The sequence below is a fragment of the Gopherus evgoodei genome, chromosome 3, assembly GCF_007399415.2.
Source record: "Gopherus evgoodei ecotype Sinaloan lineage chromosome 3, rGopEvg1_v1.p, whole genome shotgun sequence".
NCBI lineage: Eukaryota > Metazoa > Chordata > Testudines > Testudinidae > Gopherus > Gopherus evgoodei.
Genome location: NC_044324.1, coordinates 118,334,767 through 118,362,006, shown reverse-complemented (window position 1 = coordinate 118,362,006; position 27,240 = coordinate 118,334,767). Strand labels below are relative to the sequence as shown.

Below are 27,240 nucleotides of genomic sequence, written 5' to 3'. Positions count from 1 at the left end.
ACCAAAAACTCAAGGCAAAACATTCTTAGTCTGTTGGCCAAACGCTCTTTGAACTCGACAAAACAAACACAGTTGGATAAGATGTTTGAATATAGGTTCATCCGCCCCCCCCCCCCCGCTCCCCGCCCTTTAAAGCTTGTAGGTTTCAAGAGCCTCTGGAAAGTGTCCGGGACTAAAGAAGTTTTGTTTCCTAAGGAGAGTTTACGTGTTTTCAGCACTAAATGCTGAACAGCTCTACCCCCTGCCCGCGCGATGCATGGGTATTAGAGCCAGTAACACGGACTGGGCAGTTTCCTGGGCCAAAGGCAGAACTACCCAGTTAGCAGCATTCCTAGGTGGTTGTTTTATCACTCTGATTTGAGCTCCAGCTGGAAATTATAACAATTCGGAGCAGGATAGGTGTGGAGGGTGCTCATTGTCGCTTCTCCTAGCGGTCTCCGAGTCAAACGTTTCTTCCTCTGGAGATGAAGAGCTCCTCCAGCCCACAACCACAACGGACCAAACTTCACGGATACCACCCAATAGGCTTGGCGGCTACTCCCAGCGGAGGCGGAGCTGGGCGAATGTAAAAATGGAAGGACTGAGGCAGGAGAAGACCCAGCCTGCCTCCAGCCCATCAGCTTGGCTCTGTCAGAAAGAGACTGAAACACAGCACGGGAAGAGGTTGAGGACCATCAAAGCCTGAGGAAAGAGCTGTACAGTTCCACTGACCCTGGAGGGCTGCACTCTCTTCTCTTGCCAAAGCAATGACGACCCAGCTAAGAAGCTATGCCAGTCCCATCACTATCCCCGTGTGAGCAGCTGTGATAAAGGACTTCGGGATGCTCCCTTCAGAACAGAAGCACCCCGAAGATTATGATTAAGTCAAAAAGAAAGTTTCGTTCTGGATCTGGTTTAGTTCCCCTCAGCTTCCCATTGTGCAAGAGACTGTTCTGACTCCGAAGAAGTGGCTCTGGGTAGAGAAATGACACAACTGACGGTCTCTCTCTTTTAACTCTTCAGCGTTTGCCCGCAGACAATTCCTCCTTTGCGGTTTTGGTGGGAAAAAACTTGGAAGAAAGAAAGAACATTTTCTTTGCTGACTCAGAGACAAATCCTTTTGCTCTTTCCCACTGCAGTCGGTGTCTCCGGAGCTGGGAGGATGGCTGGGGAGCTCTCCCTCAACGTTACCGTGCAGCCCGCAGGAGGAAATGTCAGCAATGCTTTGGTGCCAGGGGTGGTACTGAAGACAGACCTCCTGGCCCCTTCCTGGGGCACGTCGATGTTTATCGTCCGCTGTGTGATCCCTTCGCTTTACCTGCTCATCATCACCGTGGGCTTGCTAGGCAACATCACCCTGGTGAAGATCTTCATTTCCAACAGCGCTATGAGAAGCGTGCCCAATATCTTCATCTCCAGCCTGGCCGCCGGAGACCTCTTGCTGCTGGTGACTTGCATGCCGGTGGATGCCTGCAGCTACCTCTTCGAGGAATGGATGTTCGGGAAGGTGGGGTGCAAACTCATCCCGGCCATCCAGCTCACCTCGGTGGGCGTGTCCGTCTTCACTCTCACCGCCCTGAGTGCAGACAGGTAAAATGGAAATACGCCTAGAGATCGCGCGTGTGTGTATGTGTGTGTGTGTGTGAGAGAGAGAGAGAGAGAAATTTCTGCTCCACAGGAGCAACTAGCTGCCAGATATTCGCACCAGACCTATTCTGGTACCACAGGGATGCTGGTGCAACAGAATGTTCTGTTTTGACATGCCCTTGAATTATATCTTGATTTTGTTGCCCAAAACAGCTACACCCATTTCACCTCCATTCCAAACATACAGAAAAAACAACAAACAAATTCCCTCACTCTTTCCCCCAGAACATAAAGAGGAAATGGCTTATTCCTGCATCTCTTTCTGCTAAATGATTTAAAGAGAACCATTCAAGGCTACTGGATCAGCTCCATTAACACTTTCAAACTTTTGTAGAGGAATAGCAGATAAAGAAAAATACACTTTCTCTTTTTACCATCCCTCATGTCCTAGTCTGACAATTCTTACTCACAGTGGTAGTGATTATTCATGTGAGTAGCCCTATTGACTGCACTGGGACTGTTCCCAGGTTTAGTATTTGCTTGAATAAGGAAGGGATTGCAGGCTCAGGCTCTAAATGACAAATGTGTTGCAAAATAACTGACTGCATCCTTTAAATTATCATTGTCTTTTTTTCTTTCCTGTTTTGAACACTTTTCTTCAGCTTCAGATGAAAGTTTTTGAACTCCTTCACGCAAAGTTCTCACTGACTTCTGTGGGAGTTTTACCTGCGCATGTGCATGTATGACTGGCTTGAAATGTATAACACTGATAAAGGTTTGTGTTGGAAAATGTATCTTTAGCTTTAACACACTTTTTTGTTGTTGTTTTTTGTTTTGTTTTTGTTTTAACTTTTTCCTTCAGGGTATAAAACAATTTTATTTCAGGTTTTCAGCCAATTTACGAAAGAGTCTAATTTCATCTAAGAGCTTGATCCAAAAGCCCCTCAAAGTCAGATTAACTTTAGTGGGCTTTGAATCAGGCCCTACATTATTACTTCTGTATAAAGCATTCAGTCTATATTCATGTTTTGTATATTTGACTGCCATTGGTGAAAGATCCTTAAAGGGAAATGTTTTAACACTCTGATTTCATCAGTTCAGGAATTTACCTCAAACTGCCTTGCATATGAAAGTGGACATGCAAAATATTCTTTCATTTTAAGAAGTGCTATTGTGATAATCTATCTGATATGTAAGAAATGTATTTGCAAATCAGAGATTTGTAAAATCACCAGTGAAATATGGTGGAGGTGATACAGTGGTTCAAGTTTCATTTATTTTACTTTTGAGATACAACTTCTGAGTCAACATAAATTCAGTATTATTTTACATATAGTTTTGTTTCCTTGTTATATTATAATGCTGAAGTCATGATGACTGCATATATTTTAGTGTTGGCATCCTAGAAAACAGCAATACACATGATGTCTTGACTGCATAAAATATTTTTATTACAGGTGGTTCCTTTAATATTTTAGAGGTTTGTATTGTATTTTGCGTAGTAGAAATGGGAGTGATTTCCCTGAGAAAGTCAAGCATATTATTTGACAACTGTGTTTCTTCTTTTCTTCTGTAGATTATCTTTTAATTTACCATGGATTTATTCACTTAGTAAATAATTACCAATCTCAATCCATCAGTCTTTACTTAGCAAAAACTTCCATAGACTTCAGTTGACTGAGTCGTTATTACTTTTGGACACAGTCCAACTTTCATTAAAGTCAATGAGAGTCTTGACTTAATGGGAGTTGGAGATGTCTCTTTCAACTTTATCCTGCAATTTTGTAGACCTTCAGCTCCCATTGAACTAAATGGAAGGCATTCATACTGAAGGAATGCTGGACTGATCTCCAAAGAAGTTACAGGAGCCCCACTGTTTACTACAGTGGTTAGTTTGGTGCATAGTAAACATATTCTTTTCACAGATATCCTTTAAAGTACTTGTACTTTGTACTACATTTTAACTAAAAGTTTTTCTGGTCTATCATTGCCATGAGAATCAAAAGAAAAGACTCAGACAGACCTAAGGAGAGATTTGTGAATTTGTCTTTTTTTAGCTTTAGGAGGAAAAAGGGATCAAATTTGTCCCTTTAAACTTCAGTAGGGTTAAACATACAAAGTAACACATATAAAATATTCAGAGTTTTTTTAAACAGTATGCCTACATTTACTATTTGGATTGTATAAAAGAAGTTGGGAGAAACTGGAATGAGGAGCAAAAGGAAGGGTGCAAATATTCTCATAATGTAATTAATAGTAATCATAAGTTTGGAAATTCCCTATGTCAAATGACATGTGCTACAGTAATGGTGATTTCTGAAAATAAAATATTACAAGAGTTGATTTCATAAGTCACCATGGACTGAACAGTATGATATTTGAGTATTGAGACTTGTTGTGGATAGGGGTCAATTAATATCCTTGTTTGGATATTACAATGGTACTCATTGCATATACATCTATTCCAGGGGTCCCCAATGCGGTGCCCGTGGGCGCCTTGGTGCCCATGGGGGCATCTAAATGCGCCCACATCCTGGCTGGCAGTAGAGCATCCGCTGAAATGCCGCCGAATTTCTGTGTCATTTTGGCTGCAACGCCTCTTGATGACGCTGCTTGTTGCCAACAAATGACATCATTGAGAGGCGTCGCCGCCTAAATGACGCAGAAATTCGGCGGCATTTCGGCAGATGCTCCACCGCCGCCATGGTCCTTTGTCTGGTGCCCGTCAGATGAAAAGGTTGGGGACCACTGATCTATTCTAACTGTGCTTTGTATTTCATTCGACCTTTCTGTTACAGATAAATATTTTCTTCAGAAAACTGATGACCTCTTCCTTTTAGTGAAACAAATGTGTACCTTGTATCTTGTCCCTTGTAGAATACTGGGCTCCCATGATCTTTCTCCATGTAAACTTCCTGAAGAAATTGTACTGCATGATGATTAGAAACAATTATATCTGCAAAATGCCTAGAAAACAAGTTTCAATGTGTCTGGATTCTATCGTAGAATCATAGAATATCAGGGTTGGAAGGGACCTCAGGAGGTCATCTAGTCCAACCCACAGCTCAAAGCAGGACCAATCCCCAATAAACCATCCCAGCCAGGGCTTTGTCAAGCCTGATCTTAAAAACCTCTAAGGAAGGAGATTCCACCAGCTCTCTAGGTAACCCATTCCAGTGCTTCACCACCCTCCAAGTGAAAAAGTGTTTCCTAATATCCAACCTAACCCTCCTCACTTCAACTTGAGACCATTGCTCGTTTTCTGTCATCTGGTATCACTGAGAACAGTCTAGATCCATCCTCTTTGGAACCCCCTTTTAGGTAGTTGAAAGCAGCTATCAAATCCCCTCTCATTCTTCTCTTCTGCAGATTAAACAATCCCAGTTCCCTTAGTCTTTCCTCATAAGTCATGTGCTCCAGCCCCCTAATCATTTTTGTTGCCCTCTGCTGGACTCTTTCCAATTTTTCCACATCCTTCTTGTAGTGTGGGGCCCAAAACAGGACACACTACTCCAGATGAGGCCTCACCAAAGTCGAATAGAAGGGAATGATCTCATCCCTTGATCTGCTGCAATGCCCCTACTTATACAGCCCAAAATGCAGTTAGCCTTTTTGGCAACAAGGGCACACTGTCGACTCATATCCAGCTTCTCGTCCACTGTAATCCCTAGGTCCTTTTCTGCAGAACTGCTGCCTAACCATTTGGTTCCTAGTATGTAACAGTGCATGGGATTCTTCCGACTTAAGTGCAGGACCCTGCACTTGTTCTTGTTGAACCTCATCAGATTTCTTTTGGTCCAATCCTCTAATTTATGTAGGTCCCTCTGTATCGTATCCCTACTTTCCAGTGTATCTACCACTCCTCCCAGTTTAGTATCAGAGGGTAGCCATGTTAGTCTGGATCTGTAAAAGCAGCAAAGAATCCTGTGGCACCTTATAGACTAACAGACGTTTTGGAGCATGAGCTTTCGTGGGTGAATACCCACTTCCTCAGATGCATGCATCTGAGGAAGTGGGTATTCACCCACGAAAGCTCATGCTCCAAAACGTCTGTTAGTCTATAAGGTGCCACAGGATTCTTTGCTGCTTTCCCAGTTTAGTGTTATCTGCAAACTTGCTGAGGGTGCAGTCCACACCATCCTCCAGATCATTAAGGAAGATATTGAACAAAACTGGCCCCAGGACTGAGCCTTGGAGCACTCCACTTGAAACCGGCTGCCAACTAGACATGGAGCCATTGATCACTACCCATTGAGCCCGACGATCTAGCCAGCTTTCTATCCACCTTATAATCTATTCATCCAGCCCATACTGCTTTAACTTGCTAGCAAGAATACTGTGGGAGACCGTATCAAAAGCTTTGCTAAAATCAAGGAATAACACTTCCACTGCTTTCCCCTCATCCACAGAGCCAGTTATCTCCTCATAGAAGGCAATTAGGTTAGTCAATTAGGTGGGGATAATGGACAAGATTTTCAGGAAGTGTAAATGGAGCTATGCTGATTTATACAGCTAAAGATTCAGCCCAGCATTTTCAGCTTCCTTTAACAATACCATGAGCTACTGTTTATAGTTCATACTTTTTTGCATGGTTACATTTTTCTAATATTGTGATCAAATACAATTCTGCTGTTTTCTCTAGATTTATTTCTCTTTTTAATAAATGCTTAAAGTGCAGAGGGTCAAATGCAGCCCTTGTGTAACTCCATTGAAATCAATGGGATTAGACCAAGATTAAATTGGGTTCTATCATCATACATACAGAGTGACTTATTCTTCTTGTTTAAAAGCATGACCGAAAGAAAGCACTAATTAGATGGGTATTAGGATAATTGAGTAATGGTCATGGTTGAAATCAGACTCCACTGAAGTTAATAAGAGTTTTGTCATTGACTACACTAGAGCCAGCATTTTAACTCCTACATGTTAATAGCAAAGCTCCATCATCATTTTGGTCCCAATCCAAATGCATTTAAGTACATGTTTACAGTTAATAGCCCTGCTTTAGTGCTTTGCTGGATCAGCACCTTACATCATTATTGAGATTTGAATAGCTCAGCTATTCAATACAATATTACTTTTAATCTTCTATGGCTTCAAGTAGCATTTCTTGGAACTATGCATAAGCAGCTGTAGAAATGGAGAGAAAGACAACTACAGTTCTATATAACCTTAAAAATATATGAGTTCAGTGCTGGTTTCTGACTTTATAATAGAAAACAAAATGCTTGTTGAGTCAGTTTATACCTCTATTATTTCCTACATTGTCAGATACCCAACTGAAAAATTAGGATGAGGTCTTTCAGCAGTGGTGTTAAAGTCCCTTACTAGAGTGTGGTGGGCACCAAAATAGCACAGGGGTTCTCAAACTGGGGGTCGGGACCCTTCAAGGGGCCATGAGGTTATTACATGGGGGGTTGTGAGCTGTCAGCCTCCACCCCAAACCTTGCTTTGCCTCCAGCATTTATAATGGTGTTAAATATATGAAAAAGTGTTTTTAATGTATAAGGGAGGTGGTATTCAGAGGCTTGCTGTGTGAAAGGGGTCACCAATACAAAAGTCTGAGAAGCTCTGACATAGCAGGTACTGGGTTTGTATCCTTAAATATTTGCATACACACCAGACCATGAAGTCATTTAATGAGCCACAGAAAGTGCTAATTTCATGAGTAATGTCATGTCACAGTATCAGCATTTGCAGAGCTGAAACATCATTACAAGTAATATTGTCTTATGGACTGTATCCCATAACTAATGGTACATAAAACATCGGTTTTTCATAAGTGGGAACTAATAATAAAAGATTTACCTTGATTAGAAGTCTGTGTTCAGAGGTATCCACATTCTCCTAAACAAGCCTGTCTCTCTTAAAAACATGGACTGGAGGCAAAAAGTAATTATTTTCTACATTGTTTTGGTGCTAAATTCCCTTGGCATGCTGAGTGTGTGATGGAGGGGTTTGAAGAAATTTAAACCATCCAACAGGTGTAGTCAACCAAATACTAAGTGCTGTATCTGCCATCCCAACTTCCTTATACCAGGACTGACATCAAGGGTCAAGAAGACCGCAATCTGCCGTCTTGGGTTCTCTTCATTAACTCAGGAAGGACATTTTAAAAGAATAGGAAGGAGAGAGACTGAATAAGAGAGCAAAATAAGTGAATTCCTATCAGTCTCTCTATCTAGGTATTTTTAATGTGCCCAGCACTGGTTTCTGAGTACACTGGGCCTGATTCTGCTCTCCTTACACTGGTAATGCTGTGAACTCCAATGATGTTACTCTGGGTTTACCCTGATGTGAGCAGAGAATCAGGCCCTATATCTCCGTCCCAATATGCTTAGAGAAGGAAAATGGTGTAGCTGGGAATTCCATGTGAAATCTTTCCTTGGCATGAAATAAGTTCAAACACTCAGATACATCCATCTTAGTGTATTGGCAATGGATAGTTGAATAGGAGACTGAGTTAAAAGTCAAGGGTGGGGTTTTCAAAACTCTCACTGACTTCCATGGGAGCAGAGTACGGTCAATGCCAAGCACTTCTGAAGATTGTACTCTAAGTTTGTAAAGCCCTATCTGTTTTCTTCTTACACAGGCAAGGTTCCTATGGCCCTTGTATTGGATAATCACCTAATATTAGTCCACTGCACCACACAGGTCGAGGGATGAATTTGAAAGTCATTGAATATCCTGACTGCTCCTACTGCGTCAAATGTGTTAAGAGCCACCCAAAGTTCTCATTTCTTCCCTGTAGTGGAGCAAGTGAAGAGGGTGAGTGGCTTAGTGAATACACATATAGGATAGTAGAAAAGTACTTAAGTTGCATACACCCTAAAACAAACTCTCAGAAATAAATAAGCAGCAATAAACAGCACACCTAAAGTAACTTGAAAGAAACCAAGAACAGGTTTAAACCAAGGGTAAAGTAACAGAAAACATAAAACCAATCAGACTAAAAAGGGGAAACTGACTCGACTGCATATAGTAGATAGAAAAAGAAAGGGAAGGGGGAGGGAGGAGAAATGTAGTCAGAAGAACTGCATTAGCCTGTTAGTTCCAAGAAGGGAGAACAGGATCCTAAAGGTTAATATATTGGATTGGCTTGTTTACTAAGATAATTTCAAGAAAATAGTCCAAGTGATTTTCATATAATAGATCATAGAAATATGATTCAGTGTTTGATAAATTGCAACACAGAGAAAACCAAAGGATAAAGGGGTGATCCTTTTCCTCTCTTTCTTTTTGTCAGGCCAGTCTTTTATTTGATATTTTATTTAAATTTTCAAACATGTCATGCAAAGTACCTGCAGACTTTCTGAAAGCCAGCTGGATTAGATGTGTACTGAAGAACATTTTGCTAGACTTGGAGCAACAAACATTTTCTTTTCATTCATGGATAACATAAACTAGGCGGTGTATTTCCCTTCCTTATGGTTATTTTCTGGCTTAGGACAAGAGAAACTGTTGTACATCTTATGTCATTGCTCTTTCAAATTTATATCAAAGGTGCGTAGAGTCTGGTATAGGCGTTTGCTATTCTTTTTTTACATATGAAAATATCTTCAAAGCTACATATATATTTGTACTCTGGGTACTAATCGTTACAGTCAGGTAACAAAATTTCAAGAGATGGAAGGCAAATAGAATCACAGATCATTAGTAGGGCTTGGCAAAAGGTTTGTTAATTGAGTCGGAGGCTGGAACTCAGAGCATATACATGGAATTGTTTCTCTTCAGGTAATGTTCTTTTTATACAGATCAGGTTTAGCCAACATTGTATTGGTTTTGTACTTGCCCAGTCCCAAACTGCAATCATATATAGTCAGTGGATTCCCACAGGAAAAGCATATGGGAGACATTTCTGTTGGGAATCCTCTCCAAAACCCCTGTGCTAGAAAGACTTTTGCTGGAACTGTAGCCCTGATTCAGTAAGATACTTCAGTGGGATTTCTCCCATGTTTATTTAAAGTTAGGCACATGCTGAAGCACCTTGCTGAACTGGGCCCTTGGTATGTAGGTAGCTTTTTGTTAATTTAGCTAGAAAATACTCCATGTATTTGTAGGAGTCAATGTGTATTTGTAGCTGTCAAAATACCTAAACTAGCTATGCCTGGAAATGGCTAGCTTGCAGGGTTCTTAGGTCACTCGATGTGTTGTGTCAGGGAGGAGGGATGTAGGGCTGGGTCTTGGCCCTTGGCCCCATCTCTCCTTGCAAGGTTCACAGATAGGACTAGACTACTACAATAGATCAACGGGATGCCAGTGTGTCAGGTGTCAGTCATACTGTTTTGGGAACTGTTCTGCCTTGTCATGTGGATGACCTTTGTTCAAGCACCTGCTTGTTGAACAGTATTTACTGAGTCTACATCACATCTGGCTGATGGGAGGTGCAGTTCACTGCATCACATAATTCTGTGCTTGGCAGACCCTGGGCTGGGAGGATGTCACAAGACACCACATTAATCCATGAGGGAGCTAGAGATGAAACATGGGGCACCAGGTTTGATCCTGATCCCCAGATTTATATGGGTATTTTCTTGTGGGCTCAGCTCTCTAAAATATATAGTGCTGATCATCACACATGATTCTTTTTTTCTAGTTGAAAAACTATTTTAGGACATACAAAGCAGCTGGCATGCCCAAAGTAGTCACATCACAAAAGAATAGATATTTACCCAGGCACCAGATTCTAGGATCTTGCTTTGGGATGTAGGGCTCTTCTGCTCAGGCATCTTGGTGTCAAGAACTTGAACTCCATGCAGAGATGCAGATGTATTTTTGCTAAATCAGTCTAGAAGATGGATATAAACAACTCTAATCAGGAAATGAGAGGGGTTGGAGCTAGTTCTCTGAGAACTAGGGTCTGGGCCAGAGGAGGTTCTGCAGGGAGATAGCTTACGATGAGTTTTACGTTCTGCTGTTGTTATGTAAGTTAACAGTAAAGGCAAACCCCAGAAAAGGGGCATTGTGTATTATATGCATTGAATGTATCTTCTCTCTTCAAGTGAAGATCAGAATGTCACTTATTTACAGTATGTAAAGCCCCAAATCTTCCAGTTTATTTTTGAGTTTTAACCCTTTTACACAGCTTTACTAAATGTATGGGAGAATTATTCAAGGAAAAAAATCAGTATGAAAATTGATCTTTGGAACAGACTGAGAAATCACCTAATCTGAAACATTTGCAAGTTAAGTACAAATAATGCAATTCAGATAAAATACAACTTCTCTTTGCTGGTTCTACTCTTTCTTTCTCAATCAGTTTTGTTCAACATGTTCCTCAAGACCATGTGCTGAATGAGCTGCTCTAGTATGCTGAGAAGCCCTTGTTAGCAAATATCCATTTCCTCTAGGTTAAGAACATGGGATGTACTCTATTGGATCATACTATCAAGATCAGTACTCTGCCCCTAGCAGTGCTCCAAAGTAAGGTGAAAAAGGAAACCTAGTCCACATAGCTCTCTGGGCAATGCTATCCAGGGGGTAAACATTTCTTACTGAGCATACTGATGATGAGATTTATTTATAGAAAAAATAGTGAATATACTTAGCTCTTATATATATATATATATATATTTATTTATAGAATAAATAGTGAAGATACTTAGCTCATATATATAAGTATGTTCACTATTTATTCTATAAATAAATACACCTCTACCCCGGTATAACACTGTCCTCAGGAGCCAAAAAATCTTACCGTGTTATAGGTGAAACCGCATTATATCGAACTTGCTTTGAATCCATCGGAGCGCACAGGCCCACACCCCCGGAGTGCTGCTTTACTGCATTATATCTGGATTCATGTTATATTGGATTGTGTTATATCAGGGTAGAGGTGTGTGTGTGTGTGTGTGTATATATATATATATATGAATGAGAGAAGTATCTTCTCTATCTGTATGTGTATATATGTGTGTATATATATATATATATATACACACACATACATACATACACACACACGTAGAGTGATTGATTTTTATATATATATCTTACTCAAAATGTATATTTATGTTGCATATTGCTTTAGATTGCAGAATTGCATCAGGAACAGAATATTTCTAATGTGTGTTTTGTTATAGAAACATCCGTTCTTTCAGGCTTTATGGTTTTGGGGGGGTTAATTTTTTTGTATATCATTTTTCAATTTTCCTCTTCTGTCTATTGCTTAATTTTGTGTATGTGTTGTTCCTTTTGTATTATCCATTGTTTTTTCCACATTAATATTCTACCTTTTGTTTTATTTTTCAATACTTCATTTACACATTCAGCTCTTTAATTGTGTATTTTTGCTTTCTCTCCTTACCTTCTTTATTTTTGTTAAATGCACTTTTGTGTCTTTGATCCTTTTATTAAGTACAATAAACAAATACATAAAAATCTAAGTGGATGTCTCTGTGTTGCTGCAATGCAAAGCTTCTGCAGAAGATGCAAATGAAATGGAATCAGATATGCTGAAAAGGGGAGAATGAGGCAACTGGTATGAAACAGCTGAAAAGGTGGATGAGGCAACAGTTTCCTTTTATTCAGGATTTTAAAATGTAAGGCCAGATCCTGAGCTGCTGTAAATGGACACGACTCTGACATCAACAGAGCTATGCTCATTTACACTGCCTGAGTATTGGCCATAACATTTCTGAAAATAAGGGGGACGTGTTATCCTATAGCTGCTCTTTAATTATTCTGCCCATCACTGGCACAGGCTATTTCTGAATTTAGAAAGGAAATGTGAGGAATGGTTTATGACAGTTATAGTTTTAAAAGGGTAAACTGTAATTGAACAGGCTTCTACCTCTAGACATTTATGCTTCTGTGCAACAAATACATTTTATTGACCTTCTCCTCTGGTAGTGGTACCTTCAGGAGATGAAAATTGATTTTCTCTATTCAGGTATGTGCAGAGCAATAGTGTTCTTCTTGATCCACTGCCTAAGAATGTGCAGTAGCAATAGCCATACAGTATATTATATCGAGATGGGTATATATACACACCTTGAAATGATGTTTATATAAATTATGTATTAGTGAGAATGTTATTATAAACACACTATGTTGAGGGATAGCTCAGTGGTTTGAGCACTAGCCTGCTAAATTCAGAGTTGTAAGTTCAATCTTTAAGGGGATTAGGGATCTGGTGCAAAACCACTCCTTAGTCTTGCTAGTGGAGGCAGGGGGCTGGACTCAATGACCTTTCAGAGTCTCTTCCAGTTCTATGAGATAGGTATATCTCCATCTTTTTTTAAAAAGTTGTTTCACTGTCCCCAGTTTTGTGAAACCAACCTGTTCCAATATACTGGGAAGTTTCTGGAAATCATTAGTTCACTAAGGACCTTGACTTCAATGGGCTTTTGATCAGGCCTATAGTGAGGACAAGAGGGAGAAGAATAAAACTCCAAATGCTTCACTCCTTTCAAATGCCTTGCCCATTCAAACCTCCAGGAGACAAGACTCATAGGAGCTAAAAAGTTTTATAGCCTGATCTTCTAGTCTATTACTAGACTAGACAGGGGTGTAAAATGTGTCATGGAATGAAGAATCAGGTGCTTAGTTTTTGCTGTTTTTGCAGTCACTGCTAGCCTTTCTGACCATGTTCCATATTGAACTGAACCTGTTATGGGACATTAAGTTGTATAAAAGGTGCCCATCAGTGAATTTTTGGAGGTGTGTATATGCTTAAATATCATTACAATATAGAATATTGAAAATTCTCCATTAATTCTTTCACCATCACACTCCTCAGAAATAGGCTTGAGCAAATAGATAAAGATGTCTTTTATCAGTCAGTGAAAGGCTGTGCAATACCAGGTAAATGGATTCAGGCCAGTGGCAGTAAGAGGCTACGGCTCTCCATGGATCTGTGAGTTGGCCTCTTGCTGCAAGGGCCTGTTAGCCTGTAAGAAGTACACTAGGTTTATTTTAGATCAGAGGTGGAGGCAGAGGCAAGAGAAAAAGAAAAGGCAGAGAAATGTTCCCATCTTTCTGTGAAACTCCAGATATGCGGGGCCGGGAGTTTGAGTAGGATAGAATTGTACTTCCCATCTGCAAGGTGATCATATTTTCAAAATAAAAAACTGGGAAATTTTTAAGGTGACACCTTTTAGGGTGGAGAAATCATCATACTAAAGACAAGAGCATCGTTTTAAAAAGTGTCATACTAGGCTATTGCTGTTGCTGGTTTTGGGCTCAACAGGACCAGTTTCTTGGAGTGGCAGAATTTGTTTCCCTAGAAACTTATCATGAAACACTGAACACACGTCACTGACATTCGCTTTGAGCATATAAACAGTTTTAATCATGTTTCCACTCACCCATTCAATTTCTCTTCACTCCTAATGCTTATCATCATATTGAATGATTATTCCACTGGTAAATGCAGAACCAGTTCTACTCAGCAAAGGGATATGTCTTGAACAAGCATTTTATATTTGTTAAAAAACAAACAGCACCAAATGGATAGACTGATACTATGAAAAACTAGGAAACTGCAGGTGTTCTAAAAGAACTTCCCAGGACACTAGACCATCATATGAATAAGGTCATTTTCTCCTATACTGAATAGTCAAATTCTGCTCATCTTACTCAGGCAAATAGACTCATTAAGTCAATGCAGTTGCTCATGTAAGGAAAGCAAGATTTGCTTTAGAGGGTTTACTTTTCACCCTCCTGGTATAAAATTTCTCTGCATGATCTACTACTGGACACTGATTCTTTGTAAAAAGTGCTGCATTACAACACCTTAATTCTGTATTTAGACTCCTGACAACCATTTATATTGTCAAGCTAAACAATGTCTTCTTATATTTCAAACCTAACATAATCACACTCAAAGTAAAATGCCAGTAGAGAGATGAGCATGGCAGATGGCATTTTGGGGGATTACCTGTGGGCTAAGCACTAGCCCTGTTATCGTAAAATGGAAGCTATGTGGCTAAGTCAGTTGTACCAGAAAACTTCCCCAATAGCCTTAAAACATAATCCAATACAAATCAGAGTAATATGACAACAATTTGCAATACTCAGCTTTAAATTACATCTCAGTGATCAACACCTTTTCTTTTCGAGTCAGTAGTTGGCCCCATTAACATCTCTGAAATTCTCAGATAAATGCAATCTGCATTTCAATCTGTTTCAAAAGTAGCAGGAATGCAATGTAATCAGATATAACTTCTGCGTCATCTATGTTTTCACAAACGCCTTCAAATTGCAAAAACATTTATTCTTTTCATAACTGGGAGATCCAGCTGTCTCTGTAACTGCAGGGCAGTATCAGCGCTTGCCTTTGTAGAAATAAATAAATTTGTAACACCTTAATTTGGGCTAGAGGTCCTCAGCTGTTATAAAGAGGCATAGCCCCAATGACGTCAATGAAATTATGGAAACAAGGGGGGGTGAGGTGATATCTTCTGAGCTTGTCTTTCACCAACAGAAGTTGATCCAGAAAAAGATATTACCTCACACACTGCCTCTAAAATCCTGGAACTAACATCACTACAAACAACAAATGAAGTTATGCTGATTTACACCAGCTGAGGATATGGTGTGTTAGCACTGTGTATATGTAAGTCGTGAGAGCCTATGTGTCCCATTTACATAGGACATTGCACATAACTGTTTGGCTTTTCTACAGGAGCTTACTTATATAGTCCACAGCATTGTTAATAAAAGTAAATCCCTGTAGTTCCATATTTCTGAACATTATTAATGATGGTTCTTTGTGAAGAGCTTGAAGGGATTTTCTTTTGTAAGGAACAGACAAATGGTTTTCATTTTACACTTCTCAGACTGCTGTTGAACAGTTTGTGTGCATGGAGTTTGTCTCTAAAACATAACCCTGAACTGGATGTTTCTGATGTGAGGATCACTCTCCTTTGACTACTTCGTTGGTCCTCGTTTCAACTGATTTCTGTGCAGATTACATGGTGTAGTTTTAAGGCCCTAATCCTGCACAGTAAAACACCCCCTGACTTCAAAGGTGTAGGATAAAAGCCTAAGCAAATAAGTCATCTCAGTGTTAGATGTATTGAGAAAAATCTTGCATCATGTTTTGGACAAGGCTGCTTCTTAGTGCTACAGGTCCATGAAACAGATCTCCCCGGTGGCCAGGGCTGGTTCTACAGTTTTCATCGCCCCAAGCAGCGGACTGAATTGCCACCGGGGGGGAGAGGCAGGGGCAGGCCGTGTGCCCTTAGGGCGGCAGGCGCGTTTCCGTGGCTGCGGCAATTTGGCTTCTATGTTTAGCTGAAGCCACCCAGGACAGCTAAACATAGAAGCTGCCGCCGAATTGCCTTCACCGCGGAAACGCGCCTGCCGCCCTAAGGGCACAGGGACTGCCCCCGCTGCCCGCGGCAGCAAATCGGTGCACTGCTTGGGGGAAAAACAACAGGGACTGCCGCCCCTTGCAGATTGCCGCCCCAAGCACCTGCTTGGAATGCTGGTGCCTGAAGCCGGCCCTGCTGGTGGCAAACAGACCAGGAAAGAAACACTGCAAATTTGCAGAAAAGTGAAAGGGAGATTTCTGTTTTGTCATTGTGGTTGCTACCTTGAAAACTGCTTTTCCTCATGGCTGACAAGTTGCCTGAAAGTGGTGGATTTGATGGCTTTGTAAGAGAAAAACCTAGTCCAGCTGTGAAGCTATACCCAAAAGGCATTTAGACATGCTTTATTTCAGGGTACAGTGTGTGGGGCAGGAAGTGGACTCAGTGTAGAGCAGAGCAGCACAGTCGTGGTCAGGAAGTCTGATGCCTGAAGTGGTGGTATAGCTGTGAGGACTAGACACTTCTTTTTTCTTGCTACTTTCCTATTCCAGTTTAGCAACTTCTAAAGCCTTCTTCCAAAACTCATGATTATACTCCTGACTGTCATGAAAATTGTTATAAGTTCTGCTGATATCCAGTCCATGTTCTGAGTCTTTGGCAACCCCCTCAATCATTTTCCATCCACAATCATTGAAAAAGCCATCCTACCAACCTAACTCTCAGGTCTCAGGTATCTTTTTATCACAAAAAACTGGGGGCATCTCTCACCATTTGCACCAAGCAGCTTTGGTATGATCTCAGGCATCACTCAGGAAGGTACCATTGTCAGCAACCATTGATCCTAGGTATTTAAATTATTTCACTTTAAGCTCTTTGCTTGTAAAATGGCAGGTCCTCCTCCATCAGTTGTTACAGCCTCAGTCTTACCAACATTCACTCTAAACTGTGTTGCCACTGTTCAAAGTTGGTTGCAGGATCTCACAGTCTTCTGCATATATCACTAAGTCATCAGCAAACAGCATATTCCAAGGTGACTCCCTTCATATATTCTCACTTATCACATCCAAGAAACAAAAACAAAAAAGGTCTCAACACTGACCTTGATGCAGGCCAACATTTACTGGAAATTCTCAGTTGTAGCAATGTTTGGTTTTGATTATGATAGTCACTCCATCATATATCCTAAACAAGAAACACATATCCTTCCAGCACATCTTTCTGTCACAAAGTCTGCCAAACTAATTCTTGTGGTACATGATCATACACCCATCTCCAAGTCCATAACGACCTCACTCAGTTGCTGTCTCTTTTCTCTGAACTTGAGTACTCATAGAGCAAATATGGCATAAATCCATTCTGACCCTTCCAAATTTCAATCATTTCATGAAGACACTTTTCAATAACCTCCCATACTTTCATAGCACTGGAAAAGGACTGAACACCAGGCTAAATTCTGCACTTGGATTCATGGGAGTCCTATATGCACATCCAAACACTGAATTTGGTTAATTGTTTTAAAAAAATTTTCCCCAACCAGCTTCAGTGAGAATGATGAAGTTATTGGGGAAGAGAAGGAAAATAGTCAGAAGGAAGTGAAACATTTTTTAGCATTCAGATCTACTCCCAGTACCAGAGTCATATTTTGATAATATCTGAACTTTCATATGTCTTCCTGTGCATGCATATGCTGTAGGCAGGAAGGAAAGAATACAATACTGAAAACAGCGCAAGCAGAGGGTACTCAGCAAGCTTCAGGTTCTCAAAGGTATTTAGGTGCCTAAATACTTTAGAGGCTTGAGTCCCTTGAATGACATTAGTGCAGTCACAGAAGTACAAACATTGAGAATGGTGCTTTGCTGTTTCATTCATAAAATGAATATTTATAGTAAATTATTGTCCTGATTCATGGTATTTTATTATTTAAAGAGACAAATCACAAGAATGCTCTTTCCCACAGTATTAGGTGCAATGGAAGATGACAGTATCTAGCACGTGAGTGGCTTTTTCTCTCTTGAAGCAGCAATTATATCAGTTTCTTTAAAATAATCATCACAGATGATATAATCAACGTTAGGGTTTGAGACCATGTGACTCCAACAAAAATTTCTTTCAAAAAAATCTTTCATTCCATCACTAAGACATTTAGTTTGTGTGTTGAGGGGGTGAGGAGTGAGGACAATGGAGGGAGTTTCTTCCATGCTAACAATAAGAAGCTCTGTAACATATCCAGTAGGCCGGTTCAGATATTCGCAGTGGGAGCTTCAAGTGAGTGTGTGAATGTATTTATAAGCAGACTGCCTAAGCTCCAGAGAAGGAAATTTATTATAAAAATATTTCCTACAATGAAGCACCCTTCCCATTGGTGGTAATGTTAGAGAAGGGGGCAGATAGAATTTTAGGGAAGACTTTAAATTAAAACTGGAGACTCACTTATAATAACTACATGACCTGACTGGCAATGTACAATGCATTGGGTTCATCAAAGAGGTTAATGGGAACTTGGCTTTCCTTGCTAATTTAAATAAATAACATTCCTTACTTAGGTTTACTTCCAAATGTTAATAAAACCTAGCCAAATTTGTCAGATTTGTTTATAGAAATCTAGCAGCTCATAGATTTCAGATTGTTCTATTATCTACATCTGTGCCAATTTTGCATAATTACCTTTAATTAATGTCAGAATGCATCATTTATGTTTGATTTAATCTATAGTCTGTTACTTACCATTTCCTATGCCATGTCTCTTCATAGGTATAAACAATGGGCCAGATTCTGCAACATGATGAATGCCTCCTGACAGGTGCTGAGTTCTACTCCCACTAACTTCAGCTGGAGATCAGGGCACTCTGCACCTCACAGGATTGGGCCCTAGGACAAGGAGTGAAGAATACTGTGTCTCTTTGAAAATGCCTGGGGAATTTAAGTAGACAGGACACACTGATGAAATTTTGCAGCCTGACCACCCATATTCTTCAGAACCGAAGCCAGGGGTTCTTTTGTTACCACAAGTGATCAGTAACTTTATGTCTCATTTTTAAGAGGACACCACCAACAACACAGTACCCTCTAACACTGACTCAGTGATGGCTCAGGTGAAAGTGTGCCATCTACTGAATCACCAACATCAATTTCTGGTTCAGGCCCAACACTGCTTAACTGATGAGTGCTGACAAGACCACAGTACCAGGTGGTGTGGCTGCAGCTATAATAATTCAATGTCCTGTCATGAAAGAGGGAGAGAGGTAGAGAACTGATTTTCTTAATACAATACATGGTTTTCACAGAAAAAAATATAATGTTTTTTAAAATATTGGCAGATGTAATGACCCAACGTCTGTTCAGTCAAATCATAAAATGAAACATATCATTTGTTTTCGTATAATGAAATCAAGGAAGAAAGAACTAAGAAAGATACTGTTGACTAATAAGGTCACAATTTGTGTTTGGAAGCCTTCATGTTCTGCACAGAATTTTGCTGTCTCCATCATGATAGCATAAAAGATTTCCATTAAGCCTGATGCCCAGACCCTCAAAGGCATCCCACTGAAGTTAGAAGCTTCAAAACCTTTGACAATTTGGGACTCAGGTTAATGGAAATCCTTTATGCTATCATGATGGAGAAAGAAAAATTCTGTTTAGAACAAGAAGGTTTCCAAACACAGGAGCTGCTTCAGGAAACACTGTGCCCTAGAAACTTTCCTCTGAGGAACAGTACCTCCAGTGCTTCTCTCTTGCATTGGCTTAGGAATCTGCTGCAGCACTATATAGATTGTAAGCTCTGCAGGGCAGATAGTGTCTACTATTTTGTTTGTTAAGTGAGTGTAGCACAATGAGAACTTACTCTTGATTGGCCCTTAGGTATTACCATAATAAACATGATTAATAAAATAATAATAATACATGGCATAACATACTCCTCCCTTGATTTCCAGCCAGCTCTGAAGGTTGGCACATAGGGGAGTGGAGACATCTCTCAACCTTTCCTTCTCCACTCTCTCACAGTGCTGGAGAACATTGGATGTTTAGCTCCTGCTTTCCCTTCTGTGCCTGTGTCTGCAGTTTAGGGACATCTAATGCAGACATGTGGTGCTGGGTGCTAGAATAATAGGGGGCCCCTCCCCACCCCTTCTGCTGGAGGGAACAGGGTCAGAGCACGGGAGCTTGCTCCACCCCACCTTACTGGTGCTCCTGCTGGGGGGAGAGCATGGTTAGGGTGCAGGGTCTTCCCCTGCTTCCCGGCAGGAGTGCTGGACAGGCAGGCGGAGTGGAGCAAGCCCCTGGGTCCTGATCCCTCTCCCCCCACAGCAGGAACACTGGTTTGCTGAGCTGGTTGGGGTGCAGGGGAGCCCATTTTTCCAGGGCCTCACAATTGGCTGGGACCCCAGGGCATGAGACCCCTTGGCAGGGGTGGCTCCAGGTCCCAGCACGCCAATCGTGTGCTTGGGGTGGCATGCCATGGGGGGCGCTCTGCCGGTCGCTCTGTGGAGCCGCGGGACCAGCGGATCCTCCGCAGGCACGCCTGCGGGAGGTCCACCGGAGCCGTGGGACCGGTGATCGGCAGAGCGCCCCCAGCGGTATGCCACCATGCTTGGGGTGGCGTAATGTCTAGAGCTGCCCTTGCCCCTTGGCCCAGTGGCTAATCTGCCACTGGATCACAGCTTCACTCCACTCTACTCCCTTGTGTGGCTGAGTTAGATGCAGCCACAAACCAGCCCTTGGTATCCACTTAGCTATATGTTGACTTCTGCTTAGAGCTGAGTGGGAAACATTTTTCCCATCCTGTGAGAATTTTCAAGATTTAAAAAAAAAAAAATTCCCATCCTGAATTGGGACAAATTCAAAATGTCAAAACCTAAAAATTTGGAAAAAAAATCAGTTTGAGTCAATCAAACCATTTCATTTCAATAATTTCTGAAGTTTTGTTTTGCTTTTGAATATTTGTTATTTCTTAATTTTTTTACTATAAGTAACGTAAGGTTGTTATGAACCAGAAAACTAGATTTTTTTTCCTTTTGATAATGTAGAACTGAAACATTTCAGCAAGTTCAAAAATGTGTTGTTTTTTCAAAAATGTTTGAGTTGAGAAATTTATTCAAACCGACCCTTTCCAGCCAAAAAATTTAGTTTTGATGACCAGTTTTGTGAAAAACAATCCTGACCAGCTGTATTTCTCTTTCTTTTATTTTACTTTACTGTGGAATGATATTTGTGTTCTTTTATAAGTGCTTGCCTTTTGTATCCTATATTGTTTGTTAATTTATCAATCCTGGCAAAAGTAATATACATTACTAAATATAGTATATTGTAATAAAAATAGATTATATGTAAATCTTGACACATCACATCAGAAAAATTGAAGTGTTACATGTTACTTTAATCAGAGGCTTGTATTGCCTTTTTGCATCAGACATAGAATTTTTATTATTAGTATTAATTAATAATTTTTGCCCCTCTCCAGGTACAAAGCAATTGTAAATCCCATGGATATCCAAACATCAAATGCAGTTCTGTGGACGTGTTTTAAAGCTTTTGCCATCTGGATAATCTCCATGATGTTAGCAGTTCCTGAAGCAGTTTTCTCTGAAGTGGCCCACATCAATGGCACAGATAATGTCAGTTTCAGGGCATGCATACCGTATCCCAAGACAGATGACATGCACCCGAAGATCCACTCTGTGCTGATATTCTTAGTATATTTCCTTATCCCTCTCACTATCATTAGTATCTACTACTATCATATTGCTAAGACTTTAATTAAGAGTGCACACAATATCCCTGGAGAATATAGTGAGCATTCTAAAAGACAGGTAAGCTATTTGCAGTGCACTTGTATGGTGAAAGATTTGTCTGCTGTACACATTTTAAAATAAAAGCACAAAAGCTATAACATAACTAGTATAGGCCTAGGATTATATTAAAATTTTCATAGGCATGGACCCAGGTCTAGCATTATATCAAAAAGCTCCCTGTTTTAAATCTTATTTTACATCAGCTCTAAGACTAGTTTGGAATGAGTATTTTTACTCTGTTACATAAGAAATACAAAGGAAAACAAGCCAAAGAGTATGTTTATTTCTTTTCTGTCTTAGCCTTTTAGTAAGAAACAAAAATGATTCAACTGATGATATGAATTACTATTTATACTGATGTATGGTATTGGTGACTTGAGTATTTGCACGTGTTGTTGATTTAGCAATCACTTTTGTATATGTTAAGAAGCAGCATTTGCTGGGGCAACCAGTTGTAGCTTTCTGACCTCTATATACTCATCTCTTCCTGAAAGAAATCCAGTGCATTACAGATTAATCTGTGGAAACAAACGATAAAGGGCCAGATTCATCAAAGGTGTAAAAAAACCTTGTGACTGGAAACTAAGTATTGAAATACATCAGAAAAGGCAGTTCTTGTATGATATCTAGTCTAGCTGAAACCATGAAGTACTAAAAATCCCTTGAGAAAACTTGTAGTTGTAAGGGTTTCTCCTTGTTTCTAGAAAAATATGGCTTGGATAAGCAGTCAAATTCTGAGGGTATTTCTCTGACTAGAAATGCTGAATCTACCAAGGTTCTCCACAATCCAAATTTAGTAGTACCAGCCTTCTTGGCATCCTCTATATTACAATATGCTACAAATCTTTGAGCCAGAGCATTTTAACAGCTAACTCAAATTAGTGTGACATATCAGCAGGCCATATCAGAAGCCAACTCATCAATGTAAATGACACAACAGTTTTACTGTTCAATAAAGTAAATCTTTCTGAGGGAAAGTGCCTCAAAATCATACATCCATTTTACAGCAACTTAGATTGCTTAATAAAAGACCAATGCTGATGAAAAGAATTAGGTAGGGTATTTGCTGCCATATTTTAGACTGTTACCTGTTCACCCCCTGATAAGAGAGAAACATATTTTTATCATTTAACAGAATAATGAAAACATTTCCTGGTGTCCTCTCTACTCAACATTTTGTTTCTATTCTAGCCTGTTTCTTATTAAAAACACACACTTACCAGCACTGCATGGACCATTTTCTTATTCTGTGAAATGTAAAGAGCCATTTGTCTGACCTCAATGAAAGTAAAGCTAATTTACATCACATTTCCGAAACTGTTAGAGATTCTTTAAAAAACAAAACAGATTTTTGCTTTCATTATTTGTTGAGTTAAATTAGATTAAAAAGGGGAGGACAGCCTGACCAATGTACATATCACTTGACAAATGGTAAAGGATTCAGCTTCCTGATGCCAACCAGAGTTTCTCTAAGAAAGAGTATAGACGGGGAACATACGCATCTCATATTTTCTGCTATCTTTGCAATTTACAGCTATGAACAGTGAATGCAAAATGGGTGTAAAATCCTGCAAGATCAGAATGATGGCATTTATAGCCAATTTACAACTCATTTTGCACAAGTGTACATGGTTGCATAAGGGTAAGGCAGCGGAGAATCAGTCTGAGTAGAACCAGGAAGAGATCCATAGTCCTAGAGTGTGTGCCCCTCATGGCACAAACTATGCAGAGACAGAAAACAGCCTGCTCTCTATGGCTGTGGGAAGCCTACTGGTTTGGGTTTGGATGGGTAGTGATGAACTATATTTACTGGTTTAGTTCACAGGGTTTTGCAACCCTCCAACACCCCCAAGTTCATTTGAGTTTTTCTAGTAAAACCACAGCAGGCCCTGGCTCTTCCTACAATGAAGGGAACACACAGTGGCTTTCTATCTTCACTGTTTTCAGGGGTTGACCATCTGGCCTGTTCCCCTCATCCTGTTTTTTGTGAAGACCAGTATGTAGGCCATATTCCCCCACATTTAGCCCTGTAAATGTCTTTGGAGGAACAGGTGGGCTGCAACTCCCACTATCCTACAGCAATACAATTGGGAACTGCTTCTCTAGTGTTACTTTGGATGCTTTGCCAGATCTTTTACCTCAGTATGTATCTGAGACACCACTGTGTGCTAAGAGCACCTGTTCTGGGGATTTCCTAAGAGAATGGTACAAATTGTGGCATTTCAACCTCAGAGGGAAATAATGGGATGTAAGTACCATTGCAGAACTAAAACTCCATGCATCAGACTAATAATGTCTCTGAATTTCAAACCTTTTTTCAAATTAGCCAAGTGTTGAGATATATTCCAAAGGAAACTATTTTACCAGCTTACTATGGTGACTGAAAGACAATGTATACTTGGAATCTAAGTCCATCTCGGTGTACTTATCTATGTAACAGACTCAAATATAAAGGCCAGTCTATCTACTGTAGCGGCCAGCAGCTAAGGATTGGTTAATGAAAATGAACTGTAAATGAGAAATGAAAGCAAATGAGATAGCAAAAGTAATTTAGTCCTTAAAGGGAGTAATTTTACTGATCTTATCTGAATTCATTGTTAGAGTTATTATAGTGAAATGTCACATGTTTTAGTTAAGTCTGTTATATGGATTAGTTCTATTCTGTGTTGTTAATTTGGGTTCTGTTGATTTATCATTTTAGATGGAAACTCGAAAGCGTCTGGCAAAAATTGTTCTGGTCTTCGTTGGCTGTTTTGCCATCTGCTGGTTCCCTAACCATGTATTGTACATGTACCGGTCCTTTAATTACAGTGAGATCGACCCATCGCTAGGACATATGATCATTACCTTAGTGGCCCGAGTATTGAGTTTCTGCAACTCCTGCGTCAACCCATTTGCACTGTATTTTCTGAGTGAGAGCTTTAGGAGACATTTCAACAGTCAACTTTGCTGCAGGAGGAAATCTCATCGAGAGAAATCCACCAGTTATCTGCTCAGCTCCTCCGCCATACGAATGACTTCTCTGAAAAGCAATGCCAAGAACACCGTGACTACCTTGACTCTACTGAATGGGCACAACCTAAAACAGGAAATGTCATTATGATTTCATCAGTGCAGCACTTTACCTGGAAATAAATCTGGGCCTTTATTTCACAGCTATGCCAATAGCTTAAGATGCTTTCACTAGTCCTTGAAACAGAGTCCTTGAAACAGTCTCTCAGTTTGGGACCATTGCATATCTAACTTCTAATTACTTTCAGACAGAAATGAATGATATTACTGAGTGAGAAAAGAAGAATGAGTGTTTCTAAGACTATTTGTTAAGGGACACAGTTCTGTGCACTTAATATACAGGATAACAAAGGTATGGTGTTAATAGTGGTGTAACTGATCTGATGTTATTTAAAAAAGAATATGGATTCACTTAGCTGAACAAATTATGGTAGCGATGAAAGTAAGATAAATTACTTACCGGTATGGAGCCCTGATCCGGGCCCCTGGAAGGGGCAGGGCTTTGGGCAGAAGGAGTGAGGGTCAGCCTCTCCCAGCCAGCCCTTCCGTGCTGCCTGGCCTGTGTTGCCTGGGGCTCTGGCCACTGCTACAGCAGAAGTGGCCAGGAGCTCTAGGCTCTTTTAAATCACCAGGCCCGGGCAGCTGTCCCAAAAGGGGCAGCGATGTTTAAGTGCTGCCGGAGCAGCGCTTTACTGAAGGTCCTTAAAGTGCTGCCATGGCAGTGCTTTAACGTCGACTGTGTACAGGGTGGTACCAGTGGCCACTTCTTACTGGTACGCCATATCGGCCCACTTTCACTTCTGATGATAGATGACATTTTATGACTATTGCTCATTGCTCTTGTCTTGTTCTAATAGAGTGTATGAGGAACACAACTAAAATGATGCACACACTTTGTTCATTAGAGCTGGGAGAGGTGGTTTTTCCAAAGCCATAAGTTCTAGATTCAGAAGAGTAATCAAAATGTTGTGAAGGGTGGATCTGCAGTTGTGCAAATCTACGTAGTTCCATTCACTTGAATAGACCTACAGCAATTTACGACAAATACAAGTTTGTTTTTTGAAATCCAAGCTCTGTTTGGCTCTGGCAGACCATGAGTTCTGGGAGGCTGCATTTTTAAAATGTTATTCCTCTGTATTATAGTCCTAGAAGCAAGGCAAGAATTACTAGGCAGCCAGAATCTTTGTCACTTGCATAGCACAGAATTCCATTTAGTTAGAATTTTGAAAATGACAGTTCCTTTGAAAATTAGTTAGCTAATGTCAGGGGAAAAATCATTTTCTGAAACTCAAAAGTTTCTCAGAAACCAAAATTTCAAAATAAAATTCTATGGTTTTGTGAAGCCTGTAACCCCACTGGGTATGTCTACCTTGCAATTAAATACCTGCCTCTGGCCTGTGTCAGCTGACTCAGTCCAACCGGACTTGGACTGTGGGGCTCAGAGCTGGCTCTAGCAATTTCGCCGCCCCAAGCATGGCAGCATGCCGCGGGGGGCGCTCTGCCTCTCGCCGGTCCTGTGGCTCTGGTGGACCTCCTGCAGGCTTTCCTGCGGGGGGTCTGGTGGTCCCGCGGCTCCGGTGGGCCTGCCGCAGGCGTGCCTACGGATGCTCCACCGAAGCCGCGGGACCAGCGGACCCTCCGCAGGCACGCCTGTGGGAGATCCACCGGAGCAGTCTGCCGCCCTCCCGGCAACTGGCAGACCGCTCCCCACAGCGTGCCCCCCCAAGCATGCGCTTGGCGCGCTGTGGCCTGGAGCCGGCCCTGGTGGGGCTACACATTTGCAGTGTGGTGTTAGGACTCAGGCTGGATTCTGAGCTCTGGGCCCCACCCCCGTCATGGGATCCCAGAGCTCGGGCTCCAGCTCAAGCCTTAACACATACATTGGAATTTTACAGCCCTGCAGCCTGAGCCCTATGAGCCTGAGTCAGCTGACATGGGCCAGCCACAGGTGTTTAATTACAGTGTAGATGTATTCAGTGGTTTCTACTGTATCTATTGCTCATTATATTTCACTTCTCATTTCCTACTGTCAACTGCCATTGTTGGCTTAAAACTACTATAAATGTTAATGGAAATTTTGAACATGCAGTATGGCAAGATTAAGGAAAATGTTTTCAAAGATCCCTAAGAGAGGTAGGAGCCAAATCCTATTTTCAAAAGTGTCTTAGACACATAGAAGTCTCACTCTCTCACTGAAAGTCAGTGGGACCTAAGTCACTGATGGACTCTTGAAGATTTTACCTTAAATCCCTCAAGCAGGGATTTTAAAACTTTGTACTTATTTTAGTGCAATTAACGGCAAAAGATGAACAGTACCATGTGACCAGCCAGGATTCAGTGGACCAGCCACAAAGCCTCTCAGGACTGCACATGCAGACATTTGTAGAAGTAGGCCATCTTACACTTAATGAATCAATAACACAACACAATCTAAATCAAGTCCGCATATTTAGGGTCGCTCATAATTTCAAAGGAACCAATGCCTCTGTGTTACAGTTCCTTTAAGCTACTGTTACGGTTGTGTTACAATTAAGTACAAGCTACTTGTGGGTCGGTAGAACCAGTTAAAGCATCAAACTACAATTCCTTTTCCCAGTCTCTGATCATCAAGGCACAAC

General features: G+C 40.8%; 1 protein-coding gene across 1 annotated transcript; it reads left to right on the top strand.

Moving 5' to 3' along the window:
• The first annotated feature begins 505 nt into the window (after window positions 1-505).
• On the top strand, window positions 506-24,970 carry NMBR (neuromedin B receptor). The gene is made up of 3 exons (XM_030554259.1): window positions 506-1,569; window positions 21,280-21,628; window positions 24,312-24,970. Exons 1-3 carry the CDS (start codon window positions 1,142-1,144, stop codon window positions 24,711-24,713), a joined length of 1,179 nt encoding a protein of 392 aa, XP_030410119.1. The 5' UTR covers window positions 506-1,141; the 3' UTR covers window positions 24,714-24,970.
• The last annotated feature ends 2,270 nt before the right edge of the window (window positions 24,971-27,240 follow it).